Source organism: Pyrus communis, chromosome 6, assembly GCF_963583255.1.
Source record: "Pyrus communis chromosome 6, drPyrComm1.1, whole genome shotgun sequence".
NCBI lineage: Eukaryota > Viridiplantae > Streptophyta > Magnoliopsida > Rosales > Rosaceae > Pyrus > Pyrus communis.
In genome coordinates this window covers 26,965,542-26,984,305 of record NC_084808.1, presented here as the reverse complement: position 1 = coordinate 26,984,305, position 18,764 = coordinate 26,965,542, and the positions used below count along the sequence as shown (strand labels likewise).

The window sequence follows — 18,764 nt, the reverse complement described above, 5'->3', positions numbered from 1 at the left end:
CAAATTTAATAGTTCAAAAAAAATACGTGACATTAAAGTCACACCTATAAATACATACATATATAGTTGGTATGATTTGTATTCCATATCTTAGGGTTTGGTGAGACCAACTAAGCGACATTCTCTGACTCTGAGGAAATGGGGCATGCTAACAGTCCAATGCACTTAGACTAACTAATCAGTTTGAATCTGCAGTGGAATAATATTGGAGCATTTGGAAGTCAAGTTCAGGTGCATTATTGTTGTTGCTTACATGTCGAAGTGTTCAAAAACGGTTTGTGGTTTCCCTGCGTATGGGGAGGGCAGTGACGAGTGACAACACACTGACTCTGCGTTGGCCTTTAGCTCAAGTGTTTGAATCCTTACAGGCTAAGATTTGCCTCCACTTTTCGAGAAGAGAAAGATTGAACGTGATTCGATGAGTGATTTGATTAAGACTTATATAATTAGTGCTAATTTTTTTCTTAACTTTAAAAAGACGTTGAACGTACTTTTGTAAGGTAGTTGATAAGAGCTTCTTTAATGGAGAAATGCAAATTTGAGAGTAAAAGTCACACTTATATTTTATTTTACATTTATGGATGGTGTAAATGTCAAAAATGTTAATTCTACAATAATGAGGGAGATCTAAATTTGGGATTCCAATTCCGTTTATATTTCTTCGGACGGTCAATCAAAAATGTAAAATGCCAATCTCAATACATTTTGCATCTTTAATTAGAGATGCTCTAAGGCTAAGGAAATGAGGACAATTTGAGTATATAGAGCACAACAAATTGAATCTGATCAATTCACTAAGGCAATTCACTACTTGTAAAGTTAATACAAAAATTATTTACCTATTAAATGTTAATGTCCGTCACAACAATAACACTCGGTCTGGGTTTTTCTTTCACAGTATTGTTTTATATGTTTTTAAGAAGAAATTGAGTTTTGAGGAGTTTATTGTGAAGAGTCCATACATTACAATAACACAAAGAGGTTGATTTTGATTTTCACTTTAGTTGTGACGAAGATGGTTAAAGTTTACACTGACGGTCCAATGATTTTTATGTTATCTTTATAGTAATTAACCTACTAATATATTAAAAGTGAACTCTAACCTGTCCTAGCTACTTCCTTTTTGATCTTTTTTGGTTAGCGTAATTTAATTAGCCAAGCAACTTTTTGAGGGAAACGCATGCAGTCCATTACAGGAGTCGTAAGTTGCCTTTGTCAATATCTGAACTTTTCTTTCGTAAAGTTGACTTGGTCTTTTTTCCTTTTATATGCAGATGAGATTATGAAGACAAAAAAAGAGGAAACAAGTCGATTGTAGTTACAGAGCTTCGTCACGGTTGTTCATTTTTTTAAGATAAAAAAAATTTATTAAGATATTTTAACTTCTTATTGATCATCATGATTCATAAATATATTGATAGTTTCACAAATATAAAATGTATATGATTCATCAAGAAAATTAACCTTTGTAATTTGTCTGTAGGCAGCTAATTAAATATTATGGTACTGATTGGCAAATGTATCCACCTTGTCCTGGATGGAAATTGTTGGCCTTTTGAGGCCCTTGAGCTTAAATGCAAACAAACTAAATACGTTAATTAAATCTTTTATTCGGTTTTCACTTATTACCTTTCGTTTTCATATTGCCAAACTTAATACATTAATTAGAGCTCGTTTGAATGTACTTTTAAAATAATTTAAAATACTTTTGAGGAAAATGTTTTTGGAACAATCATTATAAAAAATGAAAGTAATTCCTAGAAAAGCACTTAAAGTGCTTCCTCAAAAAAACACATAATTTGTGCTTATTACAGAAAGCACTTCAAGTGCTTTTAGGATCCAAAAATATTTTCTCTAAAAGCGCTTTCAGACATTTTAAAAGTACATTCATACGAACCCTTAAAATGCGTGCTACTCTCTCTAACCTTTGACTCCAACTAATCTCAAGCATACTCTTAGCTAGAAAAGATTAGTTGACCACTGGTTTTTCTTTGAAAAATGATAACCATCTTCAATCCTCCCCTAATCGTGTTAAAATTTCCCAAGAGAGAAAAAAAGATGGAAATAGTAGTTCAACCGAGAACAAGATACCATTCAGCTGATCAAATTTGGATTTCCTAATGGATGCTTAGTCTGTATACCACTAATTATCTTGATTAAAATTTGGATTTTCTTGGTGTATATATGGTCTGGTTTTTTCTAGTTAGCCGCACAGGGATTCATGCTTCCTAACTAACCAATTCTGATGCTGGGTCCTTTCGATAATGGGCAAGTCGAATTTGAGTAGCCACGTAATTAATTATAGAAATTAAGTCATTGCTCATGTCAGCACAATTTTTTCAGTGTACTCTGAACTTGGCCACGTGATGTTAATATTTCACTCAAATTATAACTTGTGGTTCATAGAAGTGGACATGTCAATCATATAGTCCATTTATAACACATAAAATGTTACATCACGTGATTTGTATTTTCAGTTCCTTTCGCATGTAAATGGGGGTTCTTCCATCATGTAAGTATATCTATTAACTGCATGCGGTCATAAACGTCAATTAAATAAGCATTCTATCTCAAATTACTAAATTAGTATTGAGATAAAAAGGCCAAAAGAGATTAGACTTTAGTTGATCTGATCATGATTGATTAATAAGCTAAACCATGCCGGAGAAACTACTAATTAAACTGCTAATGGTGGCAGTACAAGTTAATTTTATGATTGTGCAGATAGTTTTGGCAGATGAATCGTGCACGTAGAAAACATTTAAAAGGTGCATGCGTATGCAAATATCCATAAGAACACGTTAGTCATCCATCTCGTCTCTCGTGCATGATTCGGAGTCAAAATATGGATTTCGGCATGCAATTATATTACGCGCGCTCATCCAAATTCAAGTGGTGGCAACTGACCAAACTATAAAGTTTAGAAGCACATGACCATTAAAAAAAAAAAAAAAACTAATGAAAGTTTGAAAATTTTGAGTTTTAACGATAAGGACAAAATAAAAGGTAAACTGAATAGTACCGGATTGACTTTTTAGTGTAAAAATGTGATTTTTCGTTAAAGTAAACAATATCGAGATTTTTTTGTTAAAGTTCCCTAAAAAAAAAGTTTAGAAACACACGACCATAAAAGGTAAAAAAGTTTAGAAGCATGATTTCAGTTTCTAAGTTCATCGACTAAACTAATATATGCACTTAAAAATATACTGATTTTTACGAGTCAGACGTCCAAGCCAATCATACAAAATTGGTTTTTAAAAAGAATAGGACCTCTAATAGTAATGTACATCCACCAAACAAGCTAATAAAATGAAAATTGATATATTATTGGATTGAATGGAAGAGACTGCAGGCAATATCCCCAATTCTTAACTTTATTTGTCCTAAATTCGACTCATGTGAATGGTGATCAGGTTAGATCCTAAATTTGATTTAACTCAAATCCCCTACCCTATAATGTACAATACCGTTCTATATATAAACTTTCTTGAGTACCAGATAGTTTTGTTCATCTCAACTCAAATAATTAAATAGGGAGATTTAACTGTATATAGTTTCAAACAAACCTCAAACTGGCCCAATTAAGCCATAGTGGAAATTGTTCAAATTAGGCAGCCGGAAGCTTCTAATTCCCAATTATTTTATCTTCCTTTTTAGGGAGCTTTATTTTGGATCATGGGAGCATATAAATTTAATTGTCATACTATGCATCTTCTTGAAAAATAAGCATTAATTAAGGGATGCAATTTGAGTTGGCTCAATTTGAATCCACTTATGCGCAGTTTGATTTCAAATCTGATTGGACGAGTTAGAACAAAATAAAAATCCGCCCAACCAACCCGATCTCAACCCAATTATTTGTTGGATTGTGCTGGGTTGTTGCCTACCCATGTCAACCCAAATCCAACCAATTTTTAGCTTGAATTTCTCATGCACATATTAACCCATCTAATTTTATATTATATAAGCTAGGTACAAGAGCTAGACTTGAAGTTTGTCTTTTTTTATTTTTATTTTTTTTGAACAAACGATAGTATCTACACTAAGGGATGGAAATGTGAGCTAAGCCTTACAATGGGCTTGCCATAATAATGTGGTTCAACTTTATCTTTGACGATAATCGACTTAAGACCTTTCACTTACAAGTGAAGAGGAATATCACTAGACTGTAGTATTAATTGGCTATGCTTGAAGTTTGTTGTTTGTTTTCATTTGAATAATGAATGATATGTTGCTTTGAAATTACTTTTGGTTAAAACTTTAGTATTGTCGTGTAATTTAATTTCAACTTTGCATGGTTGAAACTTTAAAAATGTGTTACGGTATTTGGTTTATCTTTTGTATAGATGATGATGTGTAAATGAAAGTTAAATAGTTTTGACATTATTTGATTCAAAAATTGAGATTTATCTTATAAAATAATGTATTGCAAGATTGAACTTAAAAAAGTTAGGTAAACCTGAACTCAATTTAAACATGAACCCAAACAAACCGACATGAATCTAAACCCAATCCAAACAAGAATTAAGAATGTTGAGTTAGGATTGAGTTGACCATCTAACTCGCCCAACCGATCCGAGTTGTACCCCTAGCATTAGTCATATTCCCTTAATTAAGAAGCCGGCTCTTATCTAGTACTCAATCTATGCAGCAACTTATAATATATACTAGGTATAAAAACTATAAACTACTTCTGGGGTGGACACTAAGTATAACGCACGATTAGTATCTTGCTTTCAGCATATTATTCTGATGGCTAGAAGGAATTGACATGGTGTAGCATATTTTATATAAGGGAGATGCTAGAATAATCATGTACTTAAATCATATTTTGTAGACTACGTGCATGATGTGATGCATGGTTGATATATAGTTGAATTTCTTCTTTAATAATTAAAAAAAAAATCCAACAATCTCATTAAAAGGTAAACACTCTTAATCATTTAAGCTACACAGTTTGTATATGCTTATTCAAACTTTATTTATTGGGATGAAATTTAATCAAGTACAAGTATAATGTACAGTACTTCCAATTAAACTTGGGCGACATATGGTACAAATTCATTAGGTTGGTAGTGAAGGAATCAGATTAACCATTTCCATTATTGTATTATACCTTCCTTTCCAACACTCTGGAAGATAATGATCCTGATCGATCAAGAATCTGAGAATATAATCCAAGTCAGTTTCTAGTAATCATAAACTGTTAAGCTTAATTAAATAATTAACTGGGGCTATAAGTGTACCTAACATTGGATTTGATCCTTAATAAGGTGGATTAATTTCGTTAAAAGTCCGAGATATGGTACCGGCAGGCACTTGTTCAGTTACACTTCACATACATCCATATCAAACTTTTCATTATAATTTATACCCAAATAAGCTAGAGAAAATTTAGATGGTTCTTAGCATGTTTAAGAGAATCAAATTCTGCCTCACATTTCAAAGCTAAGGGATGACAATGCATATGTAAGATGCAAAGTAATGCATATATGTAGGGTTAGGGTGCAAAGTAGAGCATGGTGGATAATACTCAGGTACAATTCCTCCACCCCCCCCCCCCCCCCAACCCCAAAAAAAACACCCACCCTCCCATCTCTCTTAAACTCCCTCCGGTCTTCGGCCTGAGCTCTATAAGGCATAAACTCGTCCCATGTATAGTTCAGAGGCTGAGGCGCCCTACCCTAGCAGTAATGGTGCGGCTTAGGTCAACCCCCACTCCTTACAAGCCAAAGAGTAGAAACTAGAAAAACGCTAAGAAGACTCTCTGAAAGTGAGACTTTTCATGTACTCTCTGTCAGCTCACAGTTTAACGTCAATTTCTATGTAAACAGTATAAACATTGTGTGAAAAACATAAGGTGTCAGAGAGTTTATGGACGTTTTGAGAGTCTCCTTAGCACTTATCATTGAACCAATATTATTATTATTACTCATTGAAGTATATGTGCTCTCACTGAGTCAGCAACCAGTGCTTTTTGAAAGATAATGAGGGATGGGATGGCATGGCTCGCTGAGGTGATTATTATTTTATTAAGTTATTGGGGGATATTCTTTTTTAACATGATTAATTTTCAAGGCATTTTTTCGGAGCCATAGCCAAGCATCGTATGCCTTAGAGAATAATCATCTCGTTCAAATTTGAAAATCAGTTTTTTCTTTTCTTTTTTTTTTTCTTTTTCTTTACTTGTTTATTATCATTACATGTATATAATTAGGACAAATTGTACGTCTAAAGGGTGTGCATAATTGAAGAATGGCATCTTATTCTGGAAAATGGGAAGCATATTGTTATCTACGACATGGATTTGATGAGCTCAACCTTGTGCAAAAATGCCCTAGCTGTTGAGGATTAACAATACATGTACTTGTGGTGAGTAAAATAGGGTAAAATGAAATACCAGCATATAATTTTGTGCCCTAATCCGAATCTTGTGACATATCTTAATTTTTAGGAAACTTATCGCTTTATAGATAGTACTTACATGTTATATATAGTCACAAAATTTCTCCGAACAAATACCTAGCAATACCTACTAAAGCTTCGCAATTAGTCCTCTCTTAATCGGCAACCAGTGCCAAACTTTTAGAGTAACACCAATTAATTAGGGAAAAAAGGCAGATGTTTTAGTTGATTAAAAGAAATTAACAGCACTCTCATGGAAAGGTAAAATTAATTAATCCAAATTGCATAGTCAAATATATATATATATTTTCTCTTTTGGTAATTAAGCTACGCATCGGAGAAGGATGATAATGTAATTAAATATGGAAGGGAAAGAAATAGAGACGAGTTGAGTCACTCTGCAAGGAGTACCCAAATATGCCATCCGAATCAGATCATCATTTCCATGGATTTTCATTGGTTCTATATTCTATATACCTAAAGGCTTAGGTTTCATGTGTAACTTTTTTTTCTCTCATCTCTTTAACTGAAATTCCACGTTGAGATGTATGTCTCTTCATTTTAAACAATTGTACCTAAATAGGTTCTAGGTTCTCATATGAAGTGATATATAAGGTAACATGACCCTTAATAAGTGGATGTTCCTCGACTGTAGTTGAGAGATGACATATCTTTTATATCGTTGACACTAATATGATGTTGATACGATGTTACACTAATACGTTGTTGATACAATGTCACACTAATACGTTGTTGATACGATGTTACACTAATATGCCAATACTGTTGATACGATGTTACACTAATATACCATTGATACAATCTTAAACTAATATGCCGATGTCATTGATAAGATGTTACATATCTTTTAATGACATCAATATATATTACCTTGTAAGCTTATCAATATAAGTCACACAGTTTAACTCACACTTGTCCCTCTTTATATATACATGTAAAAATTTAAACCAAAAATCTGGTATAATTTTGTCAATTAAGGGACAAAAAGTGTTTACGCCAGCATAATATAACTACCATTTTTTTTACCAAGAAAAAATAAACTATTTGTATTGGTAGTGTGTAAGGGGCATATATGCATGGAACAGAAAACACAGGGGAGAACAGTGTGCTTTTATGCGGATGTCATAAGAAAATAAAAGGGGTATCTTTTCTTAGTGACGCTGTCAATTTTCCACAATTATACTGTTGATGTTGCAGTCCATGTCTAAGAAGAAAAAAAAATGACAAAATACAATATTATAGCTAGGGCAACGGCTGTGGGTCTTTATTTTTTTATTTTTGTAGTTTGGTGGGAGGCTGGGATCTTGTTGACAAGTTGGCAACAATGGAGTGGATTTAGAACAAGGGAATAGAACATATATCATCATCACATATATGGAGCCTCTTATTACAATCACCACCCTACTATGGCTTACTTTGTCTAATGTGATTTATGTGTACACATATTTATCGAAACGAAAATCAAGTTGCAGATTATTTAGCTTTATTTTGGGCAGATAGTTATGCTTACCACTGGTGATTTACAGTTCTGGACTTTGTTGCCTCTACCATACTCATGATATTTCCTTTTTTCTTTATTATCGGTTTCATTGATCGTTTGGTTATTATGGGTTTTGGCTTAGACTCCCCGCTTATAATTTTTCCGTTTACTTTCCTTTTTTATTTATTAATAAAAATGGTGGAGAAGGGACATGCATGGGGTATCTGTGACATCCCACATCGTCCAGAGGAGTGGATCATATAAGCCTTATATGTATATTCTCATCTCTACCTAACACAAGGCTTTTTGGGAGCTCATTGGCTTCGAGTTCCGTAGGAACTTTGAAGTTAAGCGAGTTCGCGCGAGAGCAATCCTAGGATGGGTGACCCACTGGGAAGTTCTCGTGTGAGTTCCCAGAAACAAAACCTTGAGGGCTTGGTCGGGGCCGAAAACGGATAATATCGTGTTATGGTGGAGTCGAACCCGGGATGTGGTGGGGGCCCGAGCCAGGATGTGACAATTTGGTATCAGAGCCAATCCCTGGCCGGAAATGTGCCGACAAAGACGTCGGGCCCTTAAGGGGGGGGTGGATTGTAACATCCCATATCACCCAGGGGAGTGGATCATGTAAGCCTTATATGTATATTCTCATCTCTACCTAGCACGAGGCCTTTTGGAAGCTCACTGGTTTCGGGTTCCGTAGGAACTCCGAAGTTAAGCGAGTTCGCGCGAGAGCAATCCCAGGATGGGTGATCCACTGGGAAGTTCTTGTGTGAGTTCACCGTGAGGGCGTGGTCGGGACCCAAAACGGATAATATCGTGCTACGGTGGAGTCGAGCTTGAGATGTGGTGGGGGCTCGGGCCGGGATGTGACAGTATCTAGGTGTAATAGTTCGCACCCTTACGAAAGGGGATATGTGTCTCGCACATGACCATTACCGAAGAGCTAATCTCTCCTAAATCATTGACCTTATTAAAAAAAAACCCACCACACTAGTAGTAGAGGTACTTCCAATTAGCTTAATTTGTTGATAATGTATTAGAATGTGCCAGTGTATTTAGTTGTTCATATCTTATTTTAAAATAATATCACAATCGTTTTGTTTAATATAAATCATTTTATCATATGTAAATTACGTTTCAAAATTCCCAAGAACCTCAAAGACCTAATTCATTTCATATTATGTCAGGTGTTTCATCATGAACATGTAACATTTAGAATACAAGATCTTCCTCCGTCCAAAATGCTAACACATATCTTCTACAACAATGGATTCATATACATTAATTTATTTTCATTCACCATTTCACATTGGTTCCAGAAATTAAGGACATAATTTTTTTTTTTTTTTTTTTTTGTGGCATGTATATCCATACAACAAAGTCTACAAGTTTGCAACCTGAAGTCTTTAATGTTGCTTATATTGGAAGTAACTCATGTATATATGATCACGGTGTTCTTGTATAAGATGATAATCTCTACTTTATATACTGCAAATAAAAGTATTGATTGCTTAATGAAAGGCAAGAAAAAATATTGAAACTTTAGTTAGCTTCAATTAGTGGAAATCAGGCTGGTCTAATTGGAGCTAACCTGGGTGTGCTTATAAATATTTTAACCAATAAGCTTCACTTTCACAAATAATTAAGCAGATCTTATGGGCCACTGCAGCTTCCAACTTCTAAAGAGTCTAAACTACCCTTTGATCATATGCATAATAGTTGAGAAACAAAGGGTATTGGTAGTAATTAAGTAGATAAAAAAAAAAAGACAACTTTGCTAATCTTCCTTAATTACAAACTATGCCATCTTATAAGAGCTATTATTCTTTTCCCTATATATATTTGAATTGAATTTGTTCCCCTCTCCATGCCACTCTAAATTCCCACCATTTTAAAATCTTCATGAGCACAAGTTGGCCGAGATAGTCGTAGCATCCGGTGGCAATTCGGTTTACTTTCCGGTGAAGCTGGTTACTATACCCTTTCAAGTGGCGGAAGCATATGGTGATGGTATAAAAGCAAAGGATATTTTAGAATGTGCTCTTAGGGAATTTGGTACGAGATATCGATAAAAAGTTCCTTTTTTTCCAACCCCCATAAATAACAACGAGAGCTAGAGCTTCTTCGTCATCCTTCTCTCTCAGAACTCAGAACTCAAAACTCAAAGAGAGAAAATGGTGAAGTTCTCCAAGCAATTCGAAGGGCAGCTCATCCCTGAATGGAAGGATGCATTCGTCGATTACTGGCAGCTCAAGAAGGACCTCAAAAAAATCAATCTCCTTAACTCTAACAACAACAAAAACTCACCTACTAATCACCAAAATAGCACGTCTTTATCCGACACTCTCATCACTTCCATTAGGAAGTTCACTCCTTTTGGCCATCCACATAGAGAACATGACCTCATACATGTACTCATTCTCTCTTCCGAACACTATTATTATGTTTGTTTTCTGGTTAAATTTTAAATCATGTTTCGAACGCGTATGAATTAATGTGCGTCTTATAATTATGTACCAGGTTCACAAGAAGCTTGCCTCATCAGCAAGCAAGGGAGACATGTATGAGACTGAATTGTTAGAGCAGTTTGCTGATACTAATGCTGCGAAAGAGTTTTTCTCATTCCTCGACCTTCAGCTCAACAAGGTGAATCAGTTTTTCAGAACAAAGGAGAAAGAGTTCATGGAGAGAGGGGAGTCCTTGAAGAAACAAACGGACATACTCATTGAGCTCAAAACCGCCTTCAAGAAACAGCGCGGCAAAGGAGCTTTTGCGCTGAATTCCAAGGAGGATATTTCCATGTCAGGCTCCTTCACATCTGGTAAATCTTCGATTTCGTCTTAATTTTCAGTCGAATGTGCAAAATCTGCATATACACACACGCATACATCGTACATGTTTTAGTTATACGTTTTGGCATATCCCATTTAGATTGTTTCTCTGAATATTTTTCTTCACTACCTCCTTTAGCAAAGCGGAGATTGACTGTCGCTAGAACAAATTATCATTGTGTTCCATTTATATTATTTCTAGTTTGCTATCTATTTCAGTAAACGTACCTTAAGTCGTTTCATTCTTTACCAAAATTATAGAATCGAAAAAGCGATTATCAATACTTAGTTTATGATGGCTCTGTTTCTTGGATACAGATGAGGATTCTGTTAAGGATAAAACAGAGCAAGAACAGCTGCAAGACTGCACAGAAGACTTGGAGAAAAATGAAGTGGCATACTCGGAAGGCACGATATCCGGTGAATTGGGACAATCAATTAGAACGAAAAGTGAAGATAGTGGAAAGCTAAGGAGCATGTCAAGTCGTTCTTTCAGCTTCCAAGGGAAGAACTTGAAGATAAACATTCCTCTAACAACCCCGTCGCGCACTTTCTCAGCGATCAGTTACATAGTTTGGGAAGATCTGGTGAATCAGTCCTCGAAAAAATGCGGCGCAGACGGTGGTAAGCTGCACATCAACAAAACTAAGTTGCATCATGCGGAAAAAATGATCCAAGGAGCTTTCGTCGAGCTCTACAAAGGGTTGGGATACCTCAAAACTTTCAGGTAAAATTTTTTTGTTCAAAAGATGAACAAATTTGGGGTTGTTATTCGATGATGCAGGGGAAGCTTACGTGTTGTCAAATTTTCAGGAACTTGAACATGCTTGCTTTTATAAAGATTTTAAAGAAGTTTGACAAAGTAAGTAAAATGCATAACTTTTAATTCATCTTTTTAAATTTGCACTTTGGTTTTTGCTTACGTAATTAAATTGATTTTTTTCTTATCTTTTTCAGGTCACTGGAAAACAAGTTCTTCCGATTTATCTAAAAGTTGTGGAGAGTTCCTATTTCAACAGCTCAGATAAGGTACTTGACAAACCCTAATTTTTTGAATTTTTGAAGAATAATATCAACAATCAAGCTTTATTCCACTAAGCAGAGTAGGCTATATGAATCATAAAACGTCTTCAAACGCTAAGTATCTGATTCCCATCATGCTAGCTATGTTTTAGTAAATTTTTGCATGATCTTTTGATTGGATCATGCTCAAATGTTGGCCACTTTCTATCATTTCGTCCAAATATTTTCCCGACAATTTCAAGTGGCCATTGATCCTGCAGTTTATGACTGCACAATGGATGCCATTAGATTCATAAAAATCGAACCCAGATATGCTTGTCTGATACGGAAACTAGAAAAAGTTAACTTTGCAGGTCAATAGTATTTTTGCTTATTAGTTTAAAAAATGACAGGTGATGAACTTAGGAGATGAAGTTGAGGAGCTTTTCACCAAACACCTTGCTGAAGAAGACCAGCGAAAGGCCATGAAGTATCTTAAACCGACTGAGCGTAAAGAATTACATTCTGTAACGTTTTTCATTGGTAGGTACAAAATTTTCGTGAAAAGTGACCACAATGGATATATTATGCCAAATTACAACAAATTTGGATGAACATTTTTATAAAGATAAAAATTAAAGTACCTAAGTGGTTCTCCTTTACACAACTTTAGCCCTGGAGCTCAAAAGTTTGTTCATTTTGTGGAGAGATTTTTCCGTGTGCCGGGAATAAAGTTCAATATGTCAAGCATCATAATACAATTGGTCAAAAAAATTCAAGTTTCCAACTACTTATATTACTACACTTGTGTACCAAACCGTGTACTCAGACATCACTAAAAATTCTCCATTTTGTGACCATACAAGATTAAGAAACCAAAAGTGTACGGACCCAATAGCCCACTAGGGTTTTGAAACACAAGGCTGTGCCTTGTCCACTTTTTGGGTGGGAAATAAAGCATAGGTCGCTACTGCCATTGTTATTTGTTTGGACAACTTTTTTATTGTACAAAGGTAGAACCCTAAAAAGGGACATCAACATCCAGATTCTAGAGGGCAGCAAGATTTTATTTCCTCGGTGCGGAACCGAGCTACTCGCATGTACACTGCTTAAGAACCCACAAGTCTTCAAGGTTAGTCCAAGTGGTGAGAGAGAACAAGGTAATTAGTTAGGATCCGAGTAGATTCAGTTTTTATAAATTAATTTTCGAGTAAAAATCATAATATCGAACGGGAATATTGGTAATGGTGTTTGTTTTCTTGCCTAGCAAAAAAAGAAGTGGAACACAAAATATAGGTTGCATTACATTGTGAACGCCTATACTTATACATAATATATGAAACTAATAAATATGTGACACATTGGACTGCAATGACTAACTACTCATGTGACTCATCTTCTTTAATTATAATTATCAGGTTTATTTACGGGATGTTTTATCGCACTCGTAACTGGATATGTCATTATGGCTCATATCACGGGATTGTACAAACGGCAGCCAAATTCAGTCTACATGGAAACTGCCTACCCTGTACTTAGGTAAGCATTGCTGCAAATAATTTGAACAAGTCTTAAAAATGTTTGATACTTTGGTGAAAACAAGGAGAGGCTAAAGAACTAAACTCTTTTTGTTTTGTTTTTGCAGCATGTTCAGCCTACTGTTTCTACACTTCTTCTTATACGGCTGCAACATTTTCGCGTGGAGAAAGGCGCGTATAAATTACAGTTTTATCTTTGAACTGCCCCAGACGAAGGAGCTAAAGTACAGAGATGTGTTCTTGATCTGCACCATGTCGTTGACTACTGTGGTCGGAGTCATGTGTGTTCATTTGTTACTGCTAACAAAAGGCTACTCATATGCCCAAGTTCAAGAAATTCCTGGCCTTCTTTTGTTGGTAAATTCTTCAACTCATGACATGATAAATCATAAAAGGAAGATCAAATAATGCATATTTACAGTAAATATTAATCAGGTTTTAACTTTTCTTCTACATGTGCAGATGTTTTTAGTACTACTTGTGTGCCCCTTCAACATCATTTACCGATCAAGCCGTTTCCGCCTTCTTCGTGTCCTAAGAAATATCATTCTGTCGCCTCTGTACAAGGTACTGCATCTCTTCAACATGATTAAAACAAAACATTTTTAGTAACAGCTAAAACCATATTAGACCAATTAAATCATGTTTCTAATTAGTTTCTGTTTGCTGTCTGCAGGTTGTCATGCTGGACTTCTTCATGGCAGATCAACTTTGTAGTCAGGTATCATTCAGCGCTAAATCAAATATATTCGTTCCTCAAGTTATAAACTTTTCCGGTTCGTCATAACAATAGATTTATCTGTATTCAATAGGTTCCGATGCTTAGGAACCTCGAGTATGTGGCGTGTTACTACATAACCGGGAGCTACAAAACTCAGGACTATGGCTACTGCATGAGGGCGGGGCATTACCGAGATCTTGCTTATGCCGTGTCCTTCCTACCTTATTACTGGAGAGCAATGCAGGTATACTAATTAAGCTCTTTGGCTATCTGCTATAATCTTTACCGTCCCTTCTCTTCGACATCTGACAAAGATTTTGTTAAATTGGATTTCAGTGTGCTCGGCGGTGGTTTGATGAGGGACAGACAAGCCACCTTGTGAATCTAGGCAAATATGTGTCAGCAATGTTAGCAGCAGTAGCTAAAGTAGCTTATGAGAAAGAAGGGAGCATTGGGTGGCTCTGTCTTGTTGTGATCATATCGACTTTCGCAACAATTTACCAATTGTATTGGGACTTTGTAAAGGATTGGGGTTTGCTACAAATGAATTCCAAGAATCCTTTGCTTAGGAACGAATTAATGATTCGCCGAAAGTTCATATACTACATCTCAATGGTAATTGCCATGTCCCCCTCAAATAAATCACAAATTTGGAGAACAAGATTTTTCTTGTGTGGCAAGCAACCGAGAATGAACATATTCTCGAAATAAAATTCTGGTAAATGTCATGATAAAAGATTCCCAGTCTATTCAAAGAGGACAACATGACAGCAAGGGATTAGATGTTGTCTGAGAAGTTGCACGCACATCATCGAAACAACTTTTGTGTTTTCTTTCTAGGTTATAAATTTTATCGGGTTTCAAATCCGGTGTTTGACGAATGTTTTGGATGCTATCAATGCAGGGATTGAATCTTATTCTCAGGCTAGCTTGGATGCAAACTGTTCTCCATTCAAGTTTTGGACATGTAGATTACAGGGTAACCGGGCTGTTTTTGGCAGCTCTTGAAGTCGTCAGAAGAGGGTTGTGGAACTTTTTCAGGTAAAGAAAAACCCTTAAATTCCTACGATTCTTATTCTTATCAGTCTGCATCTGCAGCCATATGCAGAATTTGACATGAAACTCAAATTACCCTTTTTCGATTTCAATATCTCTAACGCATGATATGTTCGAATGGTACAGGTTAGAGAATGAACATCTGAACAATGCAGGCAAGTTTAGAGCAGTTAAGACAGTACCACTGCCTTTTCATGAAGTGGATGATCAGGACTGATGCCCCATTGGCAACAGCTGCATACGGAATTCGATGTTTAGGCATTTTCGAAACAAATGTTTCCAAGAGGAGGAATCTTGTTGAAAGCTCGTTCCAAAGTTGGTGTAATAAGACACATCAACTGTGTAATCTCTTTTTGTTCGATCGGGATTTTAGGAGAACATTTGTTCATACTTGTACACAAAAAAAATTCCTTCATCAATGAAAGGAAAAGAAAATTGATGCAAAGTGCAAATACATTAGTACTGTACAGTTCACTCATTGCTGCTATGTAGATTCTGTTCTTGTTCTATTGGAACCTCAAAATGCTTAGTAGTTAATCGGAGGACGGATGAGACTAAAATACAAATTAACTAGTTTATGTATCTTGTCAGTAAGTCACACGATCAAAACGGTCTCCCTTGATAAAAATTTTCTGAATCTAAGTTGCGTCGTGTCATAATTTGAGTTTTGGACGTTTAAGGACCGTTGGCTGCGCAACTCAGCCTTTTCCATATAACACGTGGCAAAAACCCAATTGATTTTGCCCAAAATAAGCAAAGCCCAAAAGCAAATACATTCTTGCAACTGCAATCGGAAACAAAACAGAGAAAATTGCATACACTCTACAGAGCTACATCAATGGCGGCGACACCAACCGCCTGCGCTTTCTCCCCCGCCATTCCATCTCTCTTGCCTCTCATAACAAACCCTAATAAACCCATATCCTTCTTCCGACCGTTTTCTGCTTCCCAGAAAAACCCTACCGTCGGCCTCTCCTGGTCCTCAACCCACGGGCGAAGAAACCCTCTCTGGTGAATTTACTCTTCTGGGTTTCTTTCAATTTTTCATTTTTCTTCGTCCACATATATGTTTATGCTAAAGTTTAAATCTTTAATTTCAGCTCAAGAATTTCCCATACGGCAGGTGTAGCACCAAAGCGTGGCTATGTGGTGCTGGCTGTTTCTGGGTTGATGAGTGGCAATTCTGAGACGGACGCAGAATGGGAACCCAATAATCCGAATACGGTATAAAAAAATATAAAAAAATATGCGATTCGAGTGTAATTTTATAGAATCATTGTCTTTTTCGTATCGATTTTGCTCGTAGTCATTTAATTTTTCTTACAAGTTGTTTGAGACCAATGTGACATATATTATCATATCAATGTATGTGTTTGTTTTGTCATTGCTTGGATGTGTTAACTTCTTAACTTGGGTTCTGTTTCTTGGATGCCCTTTTCGAATTTTCGAAGGATGCTACGATTGACATACAACTTCCAAGAAGAAGCTTGCTTGTGAAATTTACTTGTAATTTGTGTGGTGAAAGGACAAATAGACTTGTCAATCGATTGGCTTATGAGCGGGGGCTTATTTACGTACAGGTACTTATTCCTCTTGTTGATTGATATAAGATTCAGTGTTGTTTGTTCTTGATGATGAAAAACCTGTTAAACTTTTTTTCTGTCAATTTGTTGATATTTTGATACTTTTCTACGGTCGGTTTCAACATTGCTTCTAGTTCTCTTAATCTAAAAGTACGAAACAAGTCTTGGGTTCATCTGACTAATTAGCACTGCTTCTCATCAGTGTGCAGGGTGTCAAAAGTATCACAAGTTAGTTGATAATCTTGGCCTTGTGGTTGAGTATGACTTAAGGGAGGATTTCGATGTGGATACAAATGCGGATGAAGTTTGATCCGGCGTTGAATTCATTACGCTACTTTTGAGTTGTCTTTGTGATAAAGTAATTCTTGGTGGTTGTTGGAATTCATCTCCCTTGATATATTGAACATGAAGTAAACAAAAAAGTGGTAAATGTTGATCGTTCATCTTTTGTATTATTGATTCTTAGATCTAGGGTTGTACATATGAAAAAATCATCTTCTTGTAATATATTCTCTTGAAAAAAAATCTTCTGGCATTGTACCAATAAATTCATAGTTCAACGTCTAAGATTGATAAGAACTTTAGCCTGTCTTTGCCAGCAGTATAGTGATTGCTAACCCGATCGTAACCCAGAATCCTGATATCCCTCCTTTCTGGTGGAGTGCATTTCCTCCATTCTACGAGACAAAAAAGAAAAAGGTCATAGAAAAATTTTTAAAGTTGTCAAGTAACATCCATAAAATTTGAGTTCCATCATGCAAATATGGTGTTCTATGGTATTAAGAGTAAGAGCTGGTTAAATTATTTACCAAATTCAAACTTGGTGATGGGGCCGGTGTTGCACCGTCCTCTGTATCTGTCACCGTAGGTGGTGCTGGGGGACTTTGTACAGTTGGTGCAGGTGCTGGTGCATGATGATGCTTGTGCTTGTGCTTGTGCTTGTGCTTCCCCTTGTGTTTGGGTGGAGCAGGTGAAGGTGCTTGCACTGGTTGTGAAGCTGGTGGCACAATAACTGGTGCTGGCGCTGATACTGGGGGTGCTTTTGATGGTGAGGGCACTGGTGCTACTTTAGCTGGTGCCGGTGCAGGAGTTGCTTTAACAGGAGCTGGGGCTTGAACTGGTGTTGGAGATGCAGGTGGCGCTGCTACAGGAGGTGGCAATGTTGGTGTCGAAACAGGTGGTGATGGCGGCGGATTCGGTGGCTGTGATGGAGTTGACACAGGTGGACTTTGGGGTAGCGGGGGTGGGACTGCTGGGCTTTTGGATGGTGCTACCTTAGGGGAAGGTGATGCAGGTGTGGTGGTTGGTGGGGTTGGTGCTGCATTTACAGGCGGTTGTGTTACTGCGGTTGGTGCAGTAGAAGGTGGTGGGGTTGTAGTCGGCAGAGTAGCTGGTGCAGCAGGTGTGGTAGTAGGTGGGGGCGTTGCAGCTGGCAAAGTAGAGGGTGCGGCTGCCGGTGTCTGTGCATCGGTAAGGATTACTTGAAAGCTGAGGCAACATAGGACGAAAGCCAGCAAAATCGAAACCATTTTTGGAAGACGAATTCCAGTGAACAGCATCGGAGGGTTGTCGATTATATATTAGGTTTGTCAGGAGATAAAAATGCAGTTTGGTGAAACAATAGAAGTGGGGAGAGATGTAATTTTCATGTGATGGGAACTTCTCTGCTAATCATTTGGCGAGCAAATGTTGTTAATGAAGTTGAGAAGCTGGCCAAGAAATTGACAAAAGTCTCGCGCCACAAATGTAGAAGAAACGTCTATTTTTGATATTAACAGCAAAGCTTAACTTTGGTAGGAGGTGTCTATCAGTCTTTTCTGAAGGCAAGGTCCTCAATACTCAATTCAACACCCTTCATAACACGGGATGCTGCGGTGGCAGTATTGTCTCATGCAAGTTACTCTCTTATTAAGCGCAGATGACCGTACGACATTTATTTGTTTGTTTATCAGTCATTTGGTAATGTCTCACTGTCAAAGGGAGGTAGGAGGCACTTTGATTAAAACGAGGGATGGGCAAACAAAGGCCAACAATAATCCAACGTGAATATCATGAATAAAAGTTATATTTAAAATAAATAAATAAAATAAAATAAAAAAGACACTATCTAGAACATCAAAAAAA

General features: G+C 36.5%; 3 protein-coding genes across 3 annotated transcripts; 2 read left to right on the top strand and 1 right to left on the bottom strand.

Annotated features, from left to right (window-relative positions):
• The first annotated feature begins 10,043 nt into the window (after positions 1 to 10,043).
• LOC137737652 (phosphate transporter PHO1 homolog 1-like) lies at positions 10,044 to 15,489 on the top strand. Its single transcript, XM_068477194.1, has 14 exons — positions 10,044 to 10,320; positions 10,430 to 10,730; positions 11,059 to 11,467; positions 11,554 to 11,602; positions 11,698 to 11,769; positions 12,156 to 12,285; positions 13,161 to 13,281; positions 13,388 to 13,637; positions 13,743 to 13,847; positions 13,957 to 14,001; positions 14,093 to 14,245; positions 14,338 to 14,616; positions 14,906 to 15,042; positions 15,184 to 15,489. The coding sequence occupies exons 1-14, from the start codon at positions 10,084 to 10,086 to the stop codon at positions 15,272 to 15,274; spliced, it is 2,379 nt and encodes a 792-aa protein (XP_068333295.1). The 5' UTR covers positions 10,044 to 10,083; the 3' UTR covers positions 15,275 to 15,489.
• Positions 15,490 to 15,830: 341 nt separating this feature from the next.
• Positions 15,831 to 17,088, top strand: LOC137737651 (uncharacterized). Its single transcript, XM_068477193.1, has 4 exons — positions 15,831 to 16,068; positions 16,158 to 16,281; positions 16,509 to 16,637; positions 16,843 to 17,088. The coding sequence occupies exons 1-4, from the start codon at positions 15,896 to 15,898 to the stop codon at positions 16,948 to 16,950; spliced, it is 534 nt and encodes a 177-aa protein (XP_068333294.1). The 5' UTR covers positions 15,831 to 15,895; the 3' UTR covers positions 16,951 to 17,088.
• LOC137737650 (lysine-rich arabinogalactan protein 19-like) lies at positions 16,840 to 18,369 on the bottom strand. Its single transcript, XM_068477192.1, has 2 exons — positions 17,450 to 18,369; positions 16,840 to 17,317 (listed from the first exon to the last, which is right to left on the bottom strand). The coding sequence occupies exons 1-2, from the start codon at positions 18,197 to 18,199 to the stop codon at positions 17,222 to 17,224; spliced, it is 846 nt and encodes a 281-aa protein (XP_068333293.1). The 5' UTR covers positions 18,200 to 18,369; the 3' UTR covers positions 16,840 to 17,221.
• Positions 18,370 to 18,764: the final 395 nt, after the last annotated feature.